The sequence below is a fragment of the Ylistrum balloti genome, unplaced genomic scaffold, assembly GCF_031769215.1.
Source record: "Ylistrum balloti isolate Yb309-2 unplaced genomic scaffold, AGI_CSIRO_Ybal_v1 Utg369972, whole genome shotgun sequence".
NCBI classification, from domain to species: Eukaryota; Metazoa; Mollusca; class Bivalvia; order Pectinida; family Pectinidae; genus Ylistrum; species Ylistrum balloti.
In genome coordinates, this window is record NW_026782064.1 from 1,907,603 (window position 1) to 1,930,042 (window position 22,440).

Consider the following 22,440-nt stretch of genomic DNA (forward strand, 5'->3'; position numbering starts at 1 on the left):
TTTTTGTAATTTTGGTGTTTTATTGAAAATGGCTGGCACATTGGTTTCATTGAAGAAATCTTTCTGATCTGGCCAGGATGTATGGATACTGCTCAGGTAGTCAGTGAAAGTAACAGGAGAGAGATACATGATTGTCTGTGATACTTATATACACCTGTTTATTTATATTCATATCTATTTTACCCCTTTTGTTTATTACTATTTATTTAATTGTAAATCCGGTCAATTGATGTTGTTTTATACAGAATAAATCTCCATTGCTTTCAAGAAATGTGTGGATTCTGATTTTTCCTAACAGCTCTTAAGAAAGAGATAGCGTGATGCCTAATTCTTTTTTTTTTTTTTTTTATATTTATTTTATTTTTCAAAGCATTTTATACATACAGATAAACAACCTTGCACACCTCATGCACCATAGCAATTGTACACCTCATGCATCCTATCATTGTACAATCATCATCATCATCATCATCATCATCATCATCATCCCTTGTACAATTATTATCAACGTCATCATTATCATCTCATATACAGACATCATCATCATCCATTGTACAATCATCATTATACCGTTATCAGTATCATCCATTTACAATCATTTTCACTTGCTCAGTCATCTTCATCATCATTATTACTAAAAATACAGGTACACAAAATTTCACAACCACACATACCACAAAATGAGAGAAGAAGAAAAACAGTATGAAAATGTATTGAAATAGAGAGAGTCAATAATACGAGGAGAGAGAGATGGGGAGGGGGAGAGAGAAAGAGAAAGAGAGTTTACTGGGCTAGAGGTGAGATCTGAATTAATCATCCAAAAAATCAAAACAAAAAATTAGTGTCTGGTGGGATAAAATAAATTTCTCGGAAGAACTACTAAATGTAAATGAACAACAAAGAGAAATACAAATTATTTTATCAATATTTACCTCTATACAATGAAAAGATATCAATACTCTTAAAATGTACTCAGGAAGTTCACAAATATATTAACAGATGCCTAATTCTTTGTCCTCGAACCCATTTCTCCATCACCACCTTTCAGGTAGTATATTATGAGGTATCTCCATCCCTACCTGACAGGTAGTATATTATGAGGTATCTCCATCCCCACCTGTCAGGTAGTATATTATGAGGTATCTCCATCCCCACCTGTCAGGTAGTATCTTATGAGGTATCTCCATCCCCACCTGTCAGGTAGTATATTATGAGGTATCTCCATCCCCACCTGTCAGGTAGTATATTTTGAGGTATCTCCATCCCCACCTGACAGGTAGTATATTATGAGGTATCTCCATCCCCACCTGTCAGGTAGTATATTATGAGGTATCTCCATCCCCACCTGTCAGGTAGTATATTATGAGGTATCTCCATCCCCACCTGTCAGGTAGTATATTATGAGGTATCTCCATCCCCACCTGTCAGGTAGTATCTTATGAGGTATCTCCATCCCTACCTGACAGGTAGTATATTATGAGGTATCTCCATCCCCACCTGTCAGGTAGTATATTATGAGGTATCTCCATCCCTACCTGTCAGGTAGTATGTTATGAGGTATCTCCATCCCCACCTGACAGGTAGTATATTATGAGTTACTTCCATCCCCACCTGACAGGTAGTATAGTATGAGGTATCTCCATCCCCACCTGTCAGGTAGTATATTATGAGGTATCTCCATCCCCACCTGTCAGGTAGTATATTATGAGGTATCTCCATCCCTACCTGACAGGTAGTATATTATGAGGTATCTCCATCCCTACCTGACAGGTAGTATATTATGAGGTATCTCCATCCCCACCTGTCAGGTAGTATATTATGAGGTATCTCCATCCCCACCTGTCAGGTAGTATATTATGAGGTATCTCCATCCCCACCTGTCAGGTAGTATATTGTGAGGTATCCCCTCATCTTTAAAGTTCCACCATAATACAAATTTCAGTGGTCATCTGTCAAGGTCAAATGTCACACTTTAGCGCTTTTGATATTATTCAATAGCATAACCCTTTATACTTGATGAGTTTGGCGGTCATCACTCAAGGTTAAAGGTCACTTTTGACCTCTTTTGAAACGGAAAGGTTGGGTACAGGATCCTGTAGTTTCCTATTTACAGTAATGAAATAAGATTTTGGATGGTCATCGGTCAAGGTTAAATGGTTTAAGGGTCATGTAAAGGTGAATACAGACCAAACCTTCCTGTTGATGATACTTGTGCTGAAGAACAAGTCTATTAGGTCTGGCATATTCATTTCTTTGTAAGGTGTTCCGCTGTTAAAATCAAAACTCTTCCATCAAACCTCTGATATTTCTCGGCTGACGAAAAATCGACTTTGACAAAAACTATATTCTCCAGTAAAACATTTCATCTCTCGGCTGACGAAAAATCGACTTTGACAAAAACAATATTCTCCAGTAAAACATTTCATCTCTCGGCTGACGAAAAATCGACTTTGACAAAATATTCTTCTCTGTCAAACTTCCTCTTTCTCAGCTAACAAAAACTCGACTGATAAAAGCTGAAATCGTCAGTCAAACCCCCAGCTTAGAAGCGATGTAAGAAGGAACTATTTTGTCAGGATATGAAACAGAATGTATAAAAGACAAAGAAATGAATAGTACCATTTAAAACAAATTTGGATAAGATACAGTAGAGCCAAGCAATGGATTAAACTGACCCATACAGCTGTCTTCGTCTTTCTAGGAATCGTCAGTGATGCTAAGGGCCTAAATGTTAAACCCAGAAGGCAACTGAAGAAAATCCAATGTGATCGAAAGAGAAGTCAAAATCTGGATGGGGAGGTGTATTAGCCCCATGATTCAGTAAATTTCCTTTTCTCCATATATAATTTCAGATAACGCATGCGTGTATATTCTAAACCGTGCCACTATTTGAGTGAATTAAAACGTGGCCTGCAGGTTACGGCAAACCTCAGGGATTAGTAGCCACTAATTACTGAAGGGTTGATTCTCAAAAACAATATTCCAATTAATATGTAATTATTATAAGGGGGCATGTTATCATTACAATGAAGATCATACTATTGCTTTTGAACGTTATTACGATAGACAAAGTCTACGTGATACGCTACATAAATATAGTCGTAAATAATTTACGTTCATTACACGTTCATTACACGTTCAACATAATCATAACCATTTTGTAAAACACTGCTGTAGAATGAGAATTTTCCTCATTTATGTAAATCATTTCAAGCTGCAGAGATAAAGATTTAAGGCCGCTATCATGATTTCTAAGAGAGGGAGCTCAGCATAGGAAGTGATTATTTAAAACAGTGGTCAGTGTTTCCTGCCTTTGGCGACAGACAAGCTGTCATGTGTTTTCACATTTCATCCAGAGAACAAAATCAAAGCACCTACTTTTGATTTGTGTGGCAATTTATACAGTAGATTCCAGGTGTGCTCATTGTGCTAATGGTGTGACGAATTCCGTTCCAAGTGATATAGGTATTTTAACGATAGAAAAGTGGACACTTGAAAGAGAAGAATGCAGTCTAAAAATCCTGATTTCGGGGACAGCGTTTGATTTTTTTTATTTGTTATCGGCGATTTGCCAGTTTTCATTGCCGTCTCGGATACTTTGGTGACCTGACAGGGCCTCAGAGCTGAACTCATCACGGCGTTTTGTATGTGGATATGAAGATATCGAAAAGTGAAATTCCCCTATCATCAGGTTAGTAGGGGCACAGGAGAGATATTATAACTGAAATCCTTTTATTACCCGTGACTTTGCAGCTCTGACGTCCATAAAGATAAAACAAACCAAATTGTGTTCCCTCGACACGCTTAAATTACCCCGGAATCCTTACTTAGAAATGATAAGTCCGCAGATGGGCGATTGCTGGCCGACATTTTGTCTCCTTTAGGGGTTCAATGGCTTGCCACACGTCAGGAGATCTGTCATTCTTCACTACTCCTCCAGCAGTTCTGTTTACGGAACATGTGTACTCCACCATCGCAATCAGTGTCATCTGGCTATCTGGACCTGAGATCCACGTCCATGGACACAGTAATCGTTAGCCTGGTAATGATATCTTAATTAGTGCATTGGTTCCTTCGGTTTGATCTTACATCACATCTTCAGCAAACAGTGACACAACTTCAACGCAAAAGTACACAAAAACCCAAACCTTCCACACACACACACACGGACACATCATATTACGTTACGGTTGTCAACAAATTATTACAACAACGCTGCCACGACGTCAACACTCGAGTACAAAACATACCAGTACAAATAAACCACAGTGTCAACATACCAGTACAAAATATACCACAGTGTCAACATACCAGTACAAAATATACCACAGTGTCAACATACCAGTACAAAATATACCACAGTGTCAACATACCAGTACAAAATATACCACAGTGTCAACATACCAGTACAAAATATACGACAGTGTCAACATACCAGTACAAAATATACCACAGTGTCAACATACCAGTACAAAATATACCACAGTGTCAACATAACAGTACAAAATATACGACAGTGTCAACATACCAGTACAAAATATACCACAGTGTCAACATACCAGTACAAAATATACCACAGTGTCAACATACCAGTACAAAATATACGACAGTGTCAACATACCAGTACAAAATATACCACAGTGTCAACATACCAGTACAAAATATACCACAGTGTCAACATACCAGTACAAAATATACGACAGTGTCAACATACCAGTACAAAATATACCACAGTGTCAACATACCAGTACAAAATATACCACAGTGTCAACATAACAGTACAAAATATACCACAGTGTCTACATACAACCACAAAATATACCACAGTGTCAACATACCAGTACAAATAAACCACAGTGTCAACATACCAGTACAAAATATACCACAGTGTCAACATACCAGTACAAAATATACCACAGTGTCAACATACCAGTACAAAATATACCACAATGTCAACATACCAGTACAAAATATACCACAGTGTCAATATACCAGTACAATATATACAGTGTCAACATACCAGTACAAAATATAACACAGTGTCAACATACCAGTACACAATATACCACAGTGTCAACATACCAGTACACAATATACCACAGTGTCAACATACCAGTACAAAATATACCACAGTGTCAACATACAAGTACAAAATATAACAGTGTCAACATACCAGTTCAAAATATAACAGTGTCAACATTCTAGTACAAAATATAACACAGTGTCAACATCCCAGCACAAAATATACCACAGTGTCAACATACCAGTACAAAATATACCACAGTGTCAACATACCAGTACAAATAAACCACAGTGTCAACATACCAGTACAAAATATACCACAGTGTCAACATACCAGTACAAAATATACCACAGTGTCAACATACCAGTACAAAATATACCACAATGTCAACATACCAGTACAAAATATACCACAGTGTCAATATACCAGTACAATATATACAGTGTCAACATACCAGTACAAAATATAACACAGTGTCAACATACCAGTACACAATATACCACAGTGTCAACATACCAGTACACAATATACCACAGTGTCAACATACCAGTACAAAATATACCACAGTGTCAACATACAAGTACAAAATATAACAGTGTCAACATACCAGTTCAAAATATACCACAGTGTCAACATTCTAGTACAAAATATAACACAGTGTCAACATCCCAGCACAAAATATACCACAGTGTCAACATACCAGTACAAAATATACCACAGTGTCAACATACCAGTACACAATATACCACAGTGTCAACATACCAGTACAAAATATACCACAGTGTCAACATACCAGTACAAAATATAACACAGTGTCAACATACCAGTACACAATATACCACAGTGTCAACATACCAGTACACAATATACCACAGTGTCAACATACCAGTACAAAATATACCACAGTGTCAACATACAAGTACAAAATATAACACAGTGTCAACATACCAGTTCAAAATATACCACAGTGTCAACATTCTAGTACAAAATATAACACAGTGTCAACATCCCAGCACAAAATATACCACAGTGTCTACATACCAGTACAAAATATACCAGTGTCAACATACCAGTTCAAAATATACCACAGTGTCAACATACAAGTACAAAATATACCACAGTGTCTACATACCAGTACAAAATATACCACAGTGTCAACATACAAGTACAAAATATACCACAGTGTCTACATACCAGTACAAAATATACCACAGTGTCAACATACCAGTTCAAAATATACCACAGTGTCAACATTCTAGTACAAAATATAACACAGTGTCAACATCCCAGCACAAAATATACCACAGTGTCTACATACCAGTACAAAATATACCAGTGTCAACATACCAGTTCAAAATATACCACAGTGTCAACATACAAGTACAAAATATAACACAGTGTCAACATACCAGTACACAATATACCACAGTGTCAACATACCAGTACAAAATATACCACAGTGTCAACATTCTAGTACAAAATATACCACAGTGTCTACATACCAGTACAAAATAAACAGCAATAAAGATCAACATACTTCAACATGAGTGGAGGTTTAAACCCCAAGCCTGATCAGAAAAAAAACATGTAGTTGCTGTTGTTGTTTTTTTGTATTTGATCAAAGTCGTTAAATCTTCCATAATTGATTTTCGTTTGCTCAGTTTTGATTTATGTACATGTGATACTAAAGAACAACTCGCGACTACATCAGCGATGTTGATATCAAGTCACCTAGCTGGCCGTTAGTAATTTGATTGACTTTTGAATGTATGGTATGGGGTGGGGGTGAAAGTGCGGGGGTAAAATCGTAAAACGAGGTATTTATTGTACTTTAATGCAGCTATTTCACTTTTCCTTTCGACTGTTTCAGAACAATGAAAATACCGATATGTCGTCATGATCTTAATTGAAACTGAAATTCGATGAAATTAGGACAAATTATTAAAGAAGTAATGTACAAGGAAAATAAAGCGTTTCGGAAAGTAAGCCTATCATTGTCTCTATGGTAACCTGAAGCATCGGAAATTTTCCTTCCATTGAATTTATTCTAAAAGTTGATTATCACCGTTGGACGGATCTTGACCGGAAGGTGATCATGATTTACAAATTCAAAAGAACTGATTGTCATAAAGAGCTTCTTAGAACTAGTGCGATGTCGAGAAGAAATGTAAACTTCGGATGTTTTCTTACTTCTTGCAGATTCCTTCATCTCTTCCCGTCCCCTAGAGATAAACCGAATGTCACATTAAGCGCTTATAGCGAGACGGGGTGTACACGTACATGTATCCTTGGGCTCTTTCTGTAGAATACGCTTAAACAATTAGTTCTGTTTTCAGCAACGCATAAACTATTATAGTTTTGTTAAGGGTTGACGTTAAGGTAGACAGATGGCCACCAGCAATTAATTTGTACGGATGCATCTCATATTGACTTTGTAGGATTTCCACTGTTACGTAATAGGGACAAATTAATGTCTGTGGTTTGGTTTGAGCAGGGTCATTTTTTTAATTACATTTCCGATGACGCGCAGAACTATCTGCCATAAGGATGCAATTCAGTTGTTGCAGACGGAATTGTCTCAAAAACAAAAACAACATCAAGAAAGCTAATACCTGTCTTCACAATACGGTCACATTGTAACCAATTATTCTGCATTGCAAGGTCTTTCAAAACCTATATCCTTTATTTTATAAATATCGTTGTGAAATACAAGACGGGCTGGATTAAAAACAAAACATTTTATGAGAATGATTTGACAAGATTTCCTATTTCAATGTAAAAACTCTTCAGCAATATTTTATCTCTTTTTAGGATTTCGGTTAATGTAAAGTGACTCATTGTATGACGGAAGGTTGTGCAAATTACACACAAGTAAATAGCGCCTTTTAGTCATGGTAACACAATCGCCTGGCCAAGAAATCCTACAACTCCCCTCACCAATTACACACCACCCAGACATCGAGTAGAAACTTGTCTTCCTTCGTCAGCTGTGTTATTACGTTCAAATATAAATTAATTGACACTGCATCATATACAGTAATGAATGTTGATCAGAAGGTTTGAATGTCTTGTCAAAATCATCCCCGTGTTTAATATACACACACACACACACACACACACATATATATATTAGAACAACTTAAAACAACACGTCGAATTAAGCTCTAGCACTTTCATGTCTAGATCTAGGCAATTTAGTAAGCAACATGAAGATTCGGGAATGAAAGCGCTAGTGCTTAATTCAACGTGTTTTTTAAGGTATTCTGATATATTTCACCGGACACTGAGAATTCAACTTTTATATTTGAATATATATATTACCAGCAAAAATGTAAATGGGGAGGTCCACAATTAATTAAATTTACATTTTCAATATTAAATTATTTCAAAAGAACGTAAAGTGTATGCTGTATATATACTTTTTTTCATGAAACAGATTCATGAAATGACTGCAGTAAACTGATAATACATAAGAAACAAACAATATAAAAAATAAAGACTTACATAACAAGAATGGAAACACACTGAGAAAACTACTGTGTATTGCTTCTTCTTGTAATCTGTTTAATTTGCCTTCAAATTACATGAAGTTTTAAATAAGACATGAAGATATTGAACTGAACCATAAGCTGAACTGTCAAGTGACACAACATTGTGACAGTGTTAAGAAAATTTACTGGATGTTAAGTCGTTCGTATTCAGCTTTTGTCTACAACATATCATTCCCAAAGAGGCCGACTCGCAAGAAGATCGGCGGAGATGACCACGGTAGAAGGTAATACGGACGACAAGTAAGTTGTTTTAGCGTCGTGTTTTCTGCCTAAACGGTATACAACAGGATGAAAGTCTACCAATTGAAATCGCGGCGTCGCTAACGCTTTTTTCCGGCGTCAAAAGACGTTACCGTCGTTGAGCCTCATGACAATGGAAATTTACACGAGTCCCTCGATTTTGTTAGCAATACGATGACGGCGGATTCAGAGTGTGGAGTCGACGAGAGGATTGTGTTTACTCGTGATTAATAGCAATTTTATCAACATTCGATATCGAGAGGGAATTTTAAGACCAGCCGTTCGGTGCCATTTTCCAGCAGGATAACTCGCCAGCGCACACCAGTCGCATCAGCTGAACTTTACTGCAGCAGAATTGTATGCAGGTGCTAGGTTGGATATCGAAATCTTATGATTTTTCATGAATTGAGCATGTTAGGAACGTTCTTAGACAATGTGTGAATGTCAAAAATTAACAGTCAAACCTGCTCAAGTCAGGAGCGATAAATGGACATTTCTCCGCCGGTTTACAAGTTCCATGCGACGATGCTGCAAAGCTGTTTACCTCGCAAACGCTGGTCACGTTTAGGGTGTTACATTTGAAATTGACTGCAACATCTTAAAGGTCAGATAAAACCAATTGAATGCAAAATCATGCAATTAACCATGACAGCGATTTTATCCGAACTGACCAATAACTTTATTCATACAAGATTAAAAAGAATTTTTGAGGAGAAAAAACATAAGCGCAGCATCGTGTTGCCTTTTTGTTTAGAACTTTCATATCTAGAACAACATATTTTAAAGACGCTGTTTCACACAGTTCAATTTGATACAGGAGGAACTATGTCAAGAACATATCAGAGTACTCCATGTGTGAAGGAAATTAAGAGAAAACATATATAATGTTATACATTGTCTGACAATGACAGCCAATGTTAAACACATCACTGTACTTCAAAGACATTACGTGCCGTAAACCTTCCGTCGTTACACGAACATTGTTGGCCGCCGTTTCGTGCCAGTACAGAATAATATTACCCCTGGCTGTGATAACTTGGTTAACATTGATTGTATCGGCGGTCTAGAAGGACACGGTATTCACAATCCTTATATAAAAGTGTAGGCTGCTGGATTGTTTAAATTAATGATCAAAATACCACAGGAGTAATTAATAGGGCTAATCAAATTGAATGTTTGAAGAATGGCAAGGCGCGACTGTCATGCTAACAGAATTTGGCATATACATGCATCACATATGTCTCCCAAGATTCCCAAAATTGGCAGAAGGTTACAGGAAGTTAAAACAAAAAATATGACCAATTGGTTTATTGGCGTCATGGAATTCCAAACATGGTAAAATAAATGACAATGGTATTCATTCATTTGCTAAATCACGCACACAATGCATCCTACCCCGACAACGGTCATTGGGTGAAAAGACTGTTAACTGCACCATGACTACAGGCCTAACATGTTATCTCATGTTGTGGATAATGAAAACAAACAACAACAATATTTGTTTGTAAAATAATGAAATACACTTTATACTTCTTGTAAACTTGTAAGTCGTATGTCAGCAAATCTGGATATATCTTAAGCATTAGCCACCTTATGTTCATAAATAATTAGTATAGAGCTGAAAATGTTGAAGTTTTTAATTGATTGTGCAAAAGACACACATATAGATGTCATCTTTCACGAACACAAAAGCTGTACCACAGATATATGAACAAAGTCATGATTTAAAATCAACATTGAAAAAATGCGTACAAAGTACGAACAAAGACGGGTAGACATTTAAAAAGTACAGGGATAATAATGTGTTCTGGAGGGAAAGATGTCTTCAGTTTCGTCAGCAATTCCCCGCCATTTAAAACTAGGTCTATCAATTGAATGAGACCCAGACTTAAAATACCTTACTCACCAGGAAAAACCAAGGTGCGTCGCCATTAATAATTGGTACACTATTTACGAAATTACGAATGAAAAAGCGATTTACAACCATGTAATTCTTCACGGTGATCCTGTGGGGCATAGTTGTAGTAATTCAAAGTCAAAATTAACCTTTATAAAACAAATTTCAAAATATAAAAATTGATATTTATAACGATAACTGTAAGTCGCGAGGATAAATAATGCATGTGTATATTAAAACGTACCTACAATACGACCTTCATGTAATTTGTTACCTTGTTGAACTATAATTATTTTTAAAAAAATAATTCTCTTATTTTTTTCTCTTATTTTAAGAACAATGAATCGTGGTAGGAAAACCTGCTTCCACAAAAGCCTTCAGGATGAAAGGAAATGGAACAAATGTTAGTGTTTCTACATCAAAGGTACTGTGATGTGAAACCAAATGGTCAATACATTACAAATGGTTATCAACACTCTTATTTCAAACGCATTCTTGATCTCGGAATCTGTTTCTTTTTCAGCTATAAGTGCCTTAGGTTGTAACCCATTAGACAGGTATCTCAAGCTTTTCTGAGCCCCTAAACCGATGTTGCCAAGTTATCATGTCCTGTCGATTTCCATTTGATCATCACTTACTTCTTTTGTGTTGAAAATATTTATCCCAAATTTTGAACGTTCCGTCTTTGCACAAAAATGAATTGGTCACGCCCCTACACGTATAGCTTGAGGGAAGATGAGAGGATTTTGTCTGTAGACACATGCATGTACTGACCAGTAGGCATTGATAGCTTGGTAACATGCCGATAAAGACTACGATTGTTTTACTTTCTGTGCTGACGTAATCATGTCGTTGTTCATTTTAAATTCCAGTTGCATACTTATGTCTATATGTAAATGATATTGTGTTCACTCTTAAGTGTTTCTGATACTCTTTTTTCCATTTTGAACATTCATATTTTTCATCCCCTTTTCTTTTATAGATTTAATTAGATCTACATACTGACATATATATATAGAATTTAAAATCAAACCCGACTGAAAGATGTTAGAAATTTTAAATTTCGAATGAAAATATTACAATCATACTTGACTAAAAGCTGTTAGAAAAAAAATTAAATGATAAAACTGACCAAGCTCTGTATTCAATCAACACTCAAATATTTCTAAATTAGACAAATTGTTGACCACATTCCAGCCACTATTTTTGACCAGGATTAACATTACCACACCCTCGCCGTAAGTGTCTTAGAGAACTGCTCTAGAATGTAACTGCCGAAAGTGTTTTTGGTTTTATAAATAAATTTTCAAATATCAAAATGAAATCAAAATCCACTATTATAGAACAATTAATTTATTATTATTATAAGGAATGGGACGATCAAAGCATTGTTATTGTTAAAGAACGATAAAAGCATTGTTATTGTTAAAGAACGATCAAATCATTGTTATTGTTAAAGAACGATCAAAGCATTGTTATTGTAACATAACAATCAGATTATTGTCACTGTTCTAGAACATTAAAATCATTGTTATTGTTATAGAACAATCAAATTATTCTTATTGTGCATAACAATCAAATTACTGTTTTTCTCAGAACCAGTTTCGTTGGAAGACAGACAGGGTCGAGGCCATTGGGTTCCGTCTTCTGGTTAAATCCTCCATTTACGCCTGTACTATTCATTCATGCAATCATAAAGATATATATATTATTAATACCCAATTAACTTTCTTCCTTCCTTCATTAAGTTATGCATTCGTTTAATCTTTCATTCATATAATCATCTATACATTCATATTAGGTGTGATATTGATCAATTAACCTTATCTTAAATATTCTGAACATTCTTCCTTGATACTATCTACTTTTTTCTTTGACTTTATGTACAATGTTAAATCGCTACCTAACAAAAAGCTAGTTTTGTCATATATCTGAACATCTGTAATAGTAATTGTGTTGTAGTTTATGGCATTTCTACATTTCCAAATAGACGATTTGAAGAAAAGTAAGTTGTATTAAAAACAGCCAAATCATCATTATCTTGATATCCTTGTATTACATTGTTTGACGGCAAAAGTTCAACTCAAAATCCAGGAATGTTTTTAGATGTTCACAACATTTTGAACGATATTGCATTCATCAAACATGTACAATATATTCGATTTGCGTTTTACAAAAGTGACATTTGCCATCAGAACTACCAAATATATGCATTGTGGCAACATCGTTTTTTGTATTTTGTCATACCAATTCCAGTATTCGAATTCCCATTTTATTTGGCATTAAGGAACATCATCATTTTAATTTTTACATGCTATCATTTTCAGTTTGAGATTTTTCTATGTGATTGTTTCATATCTTTGTCCGCTATATTGGTGTTTATTGCAGGATAAAGTTATTCCCTCGATCTCACATCATTACCTTTTAGGATATTTAGCGATTCCATCGAGTTTTAATCTTGCCATTCAGCGATGCTTTTATCTAGTAGCATGTTGTATATCTTCTGATCTTCTTTGAAATTATTTCTGCGCTCGTCCCATAAATCTTTAACTGTAAAAATTCTACTCTTTTAAAAAGAAGTAAAAACCATGTTCATTTTGTTGAACTGAATAGCATGATTTTCAAAGATAGTTGTTAAAGTATTTCATTTCTGTTAACATTAACGCGGCTTAATTTCTGAAATTCTGCTCATGCTTCAATAGCATTCTTATGAAATATCAAAGTAATAATTTGCACAGAAAATGATTTACTTTATATTCTTCGTCCATTAAGCTAATTCAATGTTTTCCTATTGCGTTCCATGTGTCGTTTTCACTTTTTATTATATTATACAAACATTTTATTTGTCTACTGAAAACAGAATCTCGAAGATTTACTATTTCTGGTTATCTACGGTTGGCTAAATTTCTGTTTTCATTCCAGACAAAAAGCAAATTATTGTCAGTGTTATAGAGCAATTAAATCATTGTCAGTGTTGTAGAACACCCAAATCATTGTCAATGTTATAGAACAATCATATCATTGTCAGTGTTATAGAACAATCAAGTCATTGTCAGTGTTATAGAACAATCAAATTATTGTTATTGTTGTAGAACAATCAAATCATTGTTATTGTTGTAGAACAACCAAGTCATTGTCAGTGTTATAGAACAATCAAGTCATTGTCAGTGTTATAGAACAATCAAATTATTGTTATTGTTGTAGAACAATCAAGTCATTGTCAGTGTTATAGAACAATCAAGTCATTGTCAGTGTTATAGAACAATCAAATTATTGTTATTGTTACATAACGATCAAATTATTGTTATCGGTTATAGAATGATTAAGTCATTATTATTTTTATGGAATAATCAAATCGTTATTATTGTTATAGAACAATCAAACCTTTGTCAGTGTTGTAGAACAATCAAACCTTTGTCAGTGTTGTAGAACAACCAAACCTTTGTCAGTGTTTTATAACTCAAGTCATTGTCAGTGTTATAGAACAATCAAACCTTTGTCAGTGTTGTAGAACAATCAAGTCATTGTTATTGTTTTATGTTGATCAAATTGTTGTCAGTGTTGTAGAACAATTAAATCCTTGTCAGTGTTATAGAACAATCAAATCATAGTCAGTGTTATAGAACAATTAAATTATTGTCATTGTTGTAGAACAATCATATCATTGTCAGTTTTGTAGAACAATCAAGTCATTGTTATTGTTACATAAAATCAAAACTTTGTCAGTGTTGAAGAACAATCAAGTCATTGTTATTGTTTTATGTTGATCAAATTATTGTCAGTGTTGTAGAACAATTAAATCCTTGTCAGTGTTATAGAACAATCATATCTTTGTCAGTGTTATAGAACAATCATATCTTTGTCAGTGTTATAGAACAATCAAATCTTTGTCAGTGTTATAGAACAATCAAATCCTTGTCAGAGTTATAGAAACAATAAAATCCTTGTCAGTGTTATAGAACAATCAAATTATTATCAGTTTTGTAGAACAACCAAATCATTACTATTATAACATCACGATCAAATTATTGTTATTCTTACATAATCAAATTATCGTCAGTGTTGTAGAACAAATATGAAATAGAATAAAACAATTCTTATTGAACATAAAAAGTAGAAGTAGCCAAAATAATTACCTTACAATAAACAAGATCCTTGTGATTTGCGGAAAGCAATCAGTGGATGTTCTGTGTGAGAAAAGAAATTAACTAAATATTGGATTTCCAATAAACCCCCAGATGTCGTGGCATTCAAGGTTTACGTGACCAGTTATATAATGTATTTGCCAATTTGATTGAAATGATATGGTGTTCCTACATTTGCCATTTTTTACATTTATTTCGAGAAATTAACACGTTTCTAGCATGGAGTACATCACCTTAATTCTGATATTGTGGTGAAGGTTATTGGTACCTGAACCAAATCCTCTCAAAAAGTCTTTTCATTTCTTTCTTATTCTTATTCTTATATACAATGTTCGTAAATATTTTTTATCGTATTTCCATACAAATATTTCTTAATTTGACGTGCACAAAGTATCAATTTCATGTGATTTAATCCCATGTGGCACATTTTTCCATTTCAGTTACTGGCGAACGGGGTTATTTTTTATTATTTTCATTACCTCCCTTTACCTGTTAAAAACACTACACCAGGCCAAATTTCTATGATCTTTAAACCAACGTCACTGACGAAATTTGACATAGAATCAACAAAACATAGACAAAAAAACGAACAAAATAGACAGCAAAAAGAACGAAACTTCTGAAACATTAGGCAGGTAAAGATGCATAATTAAGAATATTCAGGTAAAGAAAGGAACAGAAATCATGAATGTAAATACATCAAAAAGAACACAAATCACACAGACACCAGACAATACCAAACACATACAAAATCAATACATTCTATCAAACGGTGTGTGATTACCTACCTAGAATATACGGCATTAGTTGTTTCCATTGTAATAAGTAACATCAAATTAACTTGTTTCAACAATAGATTCCATTTTTAAAGTTGATAATTAAGTTATTACTACAACAAAAGAAGAAACAAAACAAAGTTATACACAAACAGAAGAGCTTATTCGGATTATCTCCGATAATACATTACACAAATAATTGATACTTGTGATGTCTGTTAATGAATAAGCCTTTCATTGTCTTATTTATTTATTTTACTTCAGTCTGATATCCTTTTTTGTTTTAATACTTTTATTTCTTGCATCACAACTTTCAGAAATTTCTTAATTGGTAGCCTAGTTTTCGTATTTTTGCTTATTTTAAATGATGTCTTATCAAAGCAGCTCGTTATTTCGTCGACATATTTGATTTTTATCAACATATAGTAATTATATCAAAATCGTTATTATAACTGATTTAATGGCTCATATTTTCAAATAAAAAGAGGAAGGGAGATAACTCTTACCGGCTTGTTGTATTTGATAAAACACAGTGACAGAGCTATCAAGCATTTCATGCAAATTATTATCCTATCTGTGGTTTTCATTTATTTTACTGTTAAATGGTAACTGATTGAAATTGTGGCATTTATTTTTCTAAATACACTGAGTGTATCTTTTTCTTACCTATGTGTTATATATATTTGGACATTGAAAAATATAAGTTTTATCGGATTTGATAGATGGCGCTAGAGTATACATATCGTCTGCTGTTATCTTCCTGGCACACTTGGGTTATCTGTTTCGCTGAAGTGTTTCTGCGTTTTGTCACTGATGTTCCTGCTGAGTTTGGAGAAGTTGTAAGATCATGGATTTCACCTTTATAATCTCAGTTCTAGAAGATCGTTAGAAAGCTACCTGATCGCCACTTACCGTGCATTGATACAATCGTCATATAAAGGAGCACATAATGGCAGCCGTAGCAGTCTGAGTGAATAACAGTGCCTAAGAATAACAAACAGGAGCCAAGTCTAAAACTCCTGTTAAAACAAACTTTATTACACAGGTACGCTTGATGTATGAAGAATATATGCAGAATGTGTCATATGAATCTCTGTAGTATTTATCCTGATAACTGGAGGTTTCGTCATAAATTCCGGCTCTGTCGCTGAGCTAGGCGGGCTAAAGGCTTGACCTCGCTAGCGTAACATGGGAATTTAAAGGGACATCAGGACTGTCGGCGCGGCCCAACTAACTTGGATATACTTATATATGTCTATAAAGAAGGTAAGCAGGGAGAGAAAGAGGGAGACCTTCATCTTTTTAACTACCTGGAGTGGATGAGGCAAGCGCTTGGTCGCGATCTGTATAACAAAACATTAACTTTGTATTTTCTGCCTTGGCTATCGGATCATTGTGTGTGTTGTGTACGATAGTCATCCATCCGTATGTGTTTTCCTTATTTGATCCCGTAAATGCTTCGTATGTGAGGGCTCGACTTTGGTATGCCTGATTATCTAATTCGTTCACAGTCATATTGAAACTAGAAACCATAACAATAGGAAAGAATAGGCCATTCACTGTGAATAACTCGAGTGAAAAGAGAGTATAGGCAGCCTGCATCCAAATCAGCAGTGGTACACTATCGCACGGGGATTCCATTGATAACTGGACACAGGCAATGATTGACAGCCTTAGGGAGTGATTGGTAGTTTATGGTGGGCATACTCATCAGAGCGGGGAGGAGTCACCGAGAATAACAGACCATTTGATTGGACTTAGTGCGTGTGAAACCAAACACCAGTGGGGCCTAAGCGCTGGCATGCACTGTTCTCTATGTTACACACTACACTGGCAGGCCACAGATTACTAATACTACCACGGTCGGAGTGAAACCTCAGTTCATGTGTTGGTTTTGGAGTGGACGTACCGTACCGATGAGTGTCATTGTTGACTTGGAGCATTACCATAGACGTGTGTATGTGTGTACGGATGTCGTGAGGCCAACACCATGTGAAAGTAGTAGCAACACATAAAAAGGAGGAGGGCACGTTACCAACTATTATGGGATTTTAATGCTTAGTGATGGTGTAAAGTCATTTTTTTATACTTAACAATTTTACTACGTTTCTGACTCTGAAACACTTTTATGAACCACTTTACATTACACACTGACTGTGAGAATGGGAAACAGTAGTATTGTGGCGGTGTTTATAGTAACATTGTTGCTCTTGGTGGTGCCGAATGGGATATTGACAGTGAGAAGTGAAATCGTAAGGCAATGCGATCCCATTCAGATAGACATGTGTAAAGGACTTGGTTATAATGTAACTGGCATGCCTAATTTTGTTGGTCACGAAATTCAACTGGATGCCCAACTTCAGTTACAAACTTTTACTCCTCTTATTCAATACGGGTGTTCTTCACGACTCAAGTTTTTCCTGTGTTCCGTGTATGTCCCAATGTGTACAGAGAAGGTCCGGGTACCTATAGGACCGTGTCGACCACTTTGCGAGAATGTCAAGGAAAGGTGCCAACCAGTTCTCATAGAATTTGGATATCCTTGGCCTGTAGCATTGAACTGTTCGAAATTCCCTCCCAAAAATGACCAAAATCATATGTGTATGGATGGTCCGGGAGAAGAGACGGAGGAACCAACACTTAAGCCTCCACCGTCTATCCCACACAGGGTACTTCCAAGACCGGAAAAGAAAAAGTGTAAGGAATATCGAAACTCAAACAAATACATCTTTATCAATAGGACGGAGAGGTGTGCCATGAGGTGTGGAACCAACGATGCTTTTACGGCAGAGGATAAAAAGTTCACCGACATTTGGATGTCTATATGGACAGGATTGTGTTTTATTTCCACCCTCTTTACCGTTTTAACCTTTCTCATCGACTCTCAGAGATTTCGGTATCCGGAAAGGCCAATTATATTTCTGTCAATGTGTTTTAATATTTACAGCATAGCTTATGTTGTAAGACTTATTGCAGGTAGAGAGTCTATTGCGTGTGACACGGACGGTCAAAGCAATATTCGAATATTGATTCAAGAAGGACTGGAAAATACAGACTGTGCCATCGTGTTCCTGTTATTGTATTACTTTGGATCAGCGAGTGCACTTTGGTGGGTGATTTTGACTTTGACTTGGTTCCTAGCAGCGGGACTAAAATGGGGCCACGAAGCCATACAATTACATAGCAGTTACTTCCATCTCGTAGCTTGGGCTGTCCCAGCAGTAAAGACTATTGTCATCTTAGTCATGAGAGATGTTGACGCTGACGAACTAGTAGAAATATGTTACGTTGGTAACCAAAATACAAAGACACTTTTGGTGTTCGCAATCGTCCCACTTCTAGTCTACCTCGTCATTGGAGTTTCTTTCCTTGTCGCTGGATTTGTATCCCTATACAGAATTCGTGAGCAAATCAAGAGTGATGGGGTAAAAACAGACAAATTAGAGGTGCTTATGGTCCGAATAGGAATATTTTCCGTGTTATATACAGTCCCTGCCACCTGCGTTGTGGGTTGTTTATTTTATGAATATGTGTATAGAGACACATGGTATAAAAAGGATTCATCTAGTTTACCAAAGATTGAAATTTTTATGTTAAAAATATTCATGTCACTTGTTGTGGGTATTACGAGTGGAATGTGGATCTGGTCTACAAAAACTGTGAATTCTTGGAGCAACTTCGCTAGAAAAGTGTGTTTTAAATGTTTTAGAAAACAACGTGACAGGAAAAATGTTGAATATCATATTCAAAGTCATCAATATCAACTTATTCCAATTAAACAACAAAATCGGACACTTCGGGTCGAGAAATCCAAGAGGATGAAAACAGACGGTGAAACAGTTGTGTGACAAGAATAGCATAAAATCCAAAATTTGTGTTTTTAATAGTACGGCTGGGCTTTAAAATACTGTGAATGAAGATAGTGGGCCAAATATGAGCCAGAATACGTCCTCTGCTGGTTTCTGTGCATTGAACGATGGCCAAATACTCAAAAAGTATTAGTTTTAAAGGGTAATTATTCATATCAGCTATGAGTTTAACTTAGTTCAAATGATAAGAAGAAAATAGATCCCAAATTAAGTAATTATCCGAAACAATAAGAAAATCAGCTGAGTTTACTTATAAACTCGGAACTCATTTATTCAACATGGCATCCATTGTGTTCAGAGAGATTTCAAATGGTGATTTACTTGTTGTTTTACATGTTCTGTTTTCTAATGCATTTATATGGCATAGGCAAAAAATGGTTTACCATCACCGGAAAGCTGAGTGCAAAACATTTTAGTGATACTGGCAGGCCTACGTGTAACTAGCTGGCAGATGGAGGCTCGGCGTAAAGCGGACCAGACCATGGCTGTCAGGCTTCATGCAGAGTCCTCCATAGGCCTCAGTTTTTCTTCTCCGCTATTTTCCACTGTAAAAGCCTGGTTACCCGAACACCGCTGACATATGTGGACTAGACTCCATTAACCACTAACTAAAAAGTTTCTGAATCTATTCTCTCGACTGCAGTAAAATACAAACCCGTTTATCGAGCTTAGCGGCAAAACACTCGCACACCACAGTGTAATACGCCCTAATATACATTTTTTCTGGTGGTCCTGTTTCTATAAAGGGGCCAGAGGTCTCAAAATCTTATGCATTCAACACGGGTATGTTATCAGCTTTCAGGCAATACTATAGTGCATGCTCACTCCCTGTGGTAACAAAAAAAAATCGATAAATGTAACGAAATGTACCTCCTATCTATCCAAATAACAACTAGTTTCCAAACTTATCAATTTTTACTACAAAATCTGACTTCCTTTACTTGTCAGCTAGTCACACGTACCTGCTCACAATTTTGTTTTCGTCATATGTAGCTTTAATATGGCACAAAATCACGAGTTCATACAGAATTTTGTTTCACCATTGTTCTTGTTCATCAATGTTTTGATGTCAATATTGTTCACCATTTCTTTATTTTTGTTATTTATGAACAAATATAAAACAAACAGTTAAAACTATACATCTTTCTTATATTTGATTTTCATATCTCGGATGCCTTAAACTGGTGTAATATTTGTTCATCCAGGAAGGTGTTTTTGTGCTACTCGATGCACGTAATACCACTAGCGGTTTACCTTGGCAGTTTTACACTGTGATAAATTCCTTTATTGATATTTTGAAGGTTGTAAAGTCTTGTGCCTGATATTTATTGACATATAAAGTCATAAATTGTTTTGATGAAAATTGGAAATCTGTCGTACACAGTCGTCTGAATAAGGATCTTTTTTGGGTATTCATAACTTGACATACCTCATATGCCTCTACTCGTGGAGTTACGACTAAATCCCTAGCACCAAGCTAAGCTATATACGGGATTTCACCTTTATGATTAATGTGTAATGCTAAAACAGATAATATAAGAGAAAATTCGTTGCCAGTTTAGGGTTGTTTAATAATATGTCCAGGTAAAATATGTTATCTCTAATGTCATTAATTAAGACATGATAAATTGTTAGTTTTTGCCTTTTGTTAAACACTTGCTGAACATTTCCACCAAGTGTCAGTAGTGAGATGTCCAGGGCGTCTCACCTGAGCGAGGAAGCGCCTTGTTTACGTGATGATGTCCCGGTCTCTGGCGATATATAATCCTAGCCCTCAGCGACAGGATTCTCAGGTGTACAGTGACACCCTACATAATCTTTTTATTTAATAGAAAGTGCCAAATTTCATTTCTTTCTCTTGCTATTTATTTCGAGATAGCCATTTTTCACCTGAGAGATGGTAAATATGATTATGTGTTATATACACACAAGCCCGTTGAGGACACACATTTATTATGTGTTATATACAACCATTGCAGTATTCTGTAGTATATGTTACATTTGCTTGTTCCAAACGACAGTTATTAATGAGCTTGAGGTCAGCGCCATATAAATATGTAATTCGGATTATTTCTGGCAAAGCGATCTGGGCAGGTCGCGGCAACACACATTTCTCCGTTTTACTGTCTGTATACCTCAACACCCCGAGAGGGGCAGAGGAAACCCTAACTCGACTCATGCTGTAATTGACAGGAGGCCTAGTTCATTCACGGTTTGAGTACAGTATACTGCTTTCCCATCTGTTTTGGTTAGTGTTTTCGATATTTCCACCGAAAGTATTTTGGTTTTCTTGAGTTCCTATTAAACACCATCCAGAGTGCAGAGCTGTGCACGTGTTTTTCACGCTTCTCACAAGGCAACGTGTTGGATAGTGAAAGTCCAAGTGCAGTTCTGACACAGTCTAACTGCCAGCCACTGTAGAGCTGTACAAATGTTTCGATCTTGTTTTAATGGTTTTATTAAAACACTTCTGCTTTTTTTCATGTGTCGTGGCAATAATGAAGTACATAATCTAATGAGAGAGTGGGCTGGCCTGGCTATGACATGTGTTTTACTGCTATTTCGGGAGTACGTATCGCATTCAGGGCGAATCCAAAACGCACGTGCCGGTGCCTATCGGGATATTGACGAAGTGTCAAATCTTTCTATCAATTGATCAAAAGTAGAAAATACGTTTCATTGCCGACATTATGATGTGCTCTGGCTGTTAAAAACAGCTCTATCACCAGCTATTAATGAAAAATTTCATTAAAACATTCTTAATCTGATGGTGGATATGCCCACGTGAAAACTTTATTATTGTTCAGGGTTAGATTTTAACCTCAGTCGCTAAATTTTATTCGATAAAGTATAAAAGAGGTAATCAATATTCTTTGTCCCTTTGTTTAATCTACAATCTGCTTGGAAAATTAACTATTGACAATTTAAAGAGACCTATA

General features: G+C 35.7%; 1 protein-coding gene across 1 annotated transcript; it reads left to right on the top strand.

The window, feature by feature from the left end:
- Positions 1 to 16,443: 16,443 nt before the first annotated feature.
- LOC132547662 (frizzled-4-like) lies at positions 16,444 to 20,640 on the top strand. Its single transcript, XM_060211448.1, has one exon. The coding sequence runs from the start codon at positions 17,795 to 17,797 to the stop codon at positions 19,478 to 19,480; it is 1,686 nt and encodes a 561-aa protein (XP_060067431.1). The 5' UTR covers positions 16,444 to 17,794; the 3' UTR covers positions 19,481 to 20,640.
- Positions 20,641 to 22,440: the final 1,800 nt, after the last annotated feature.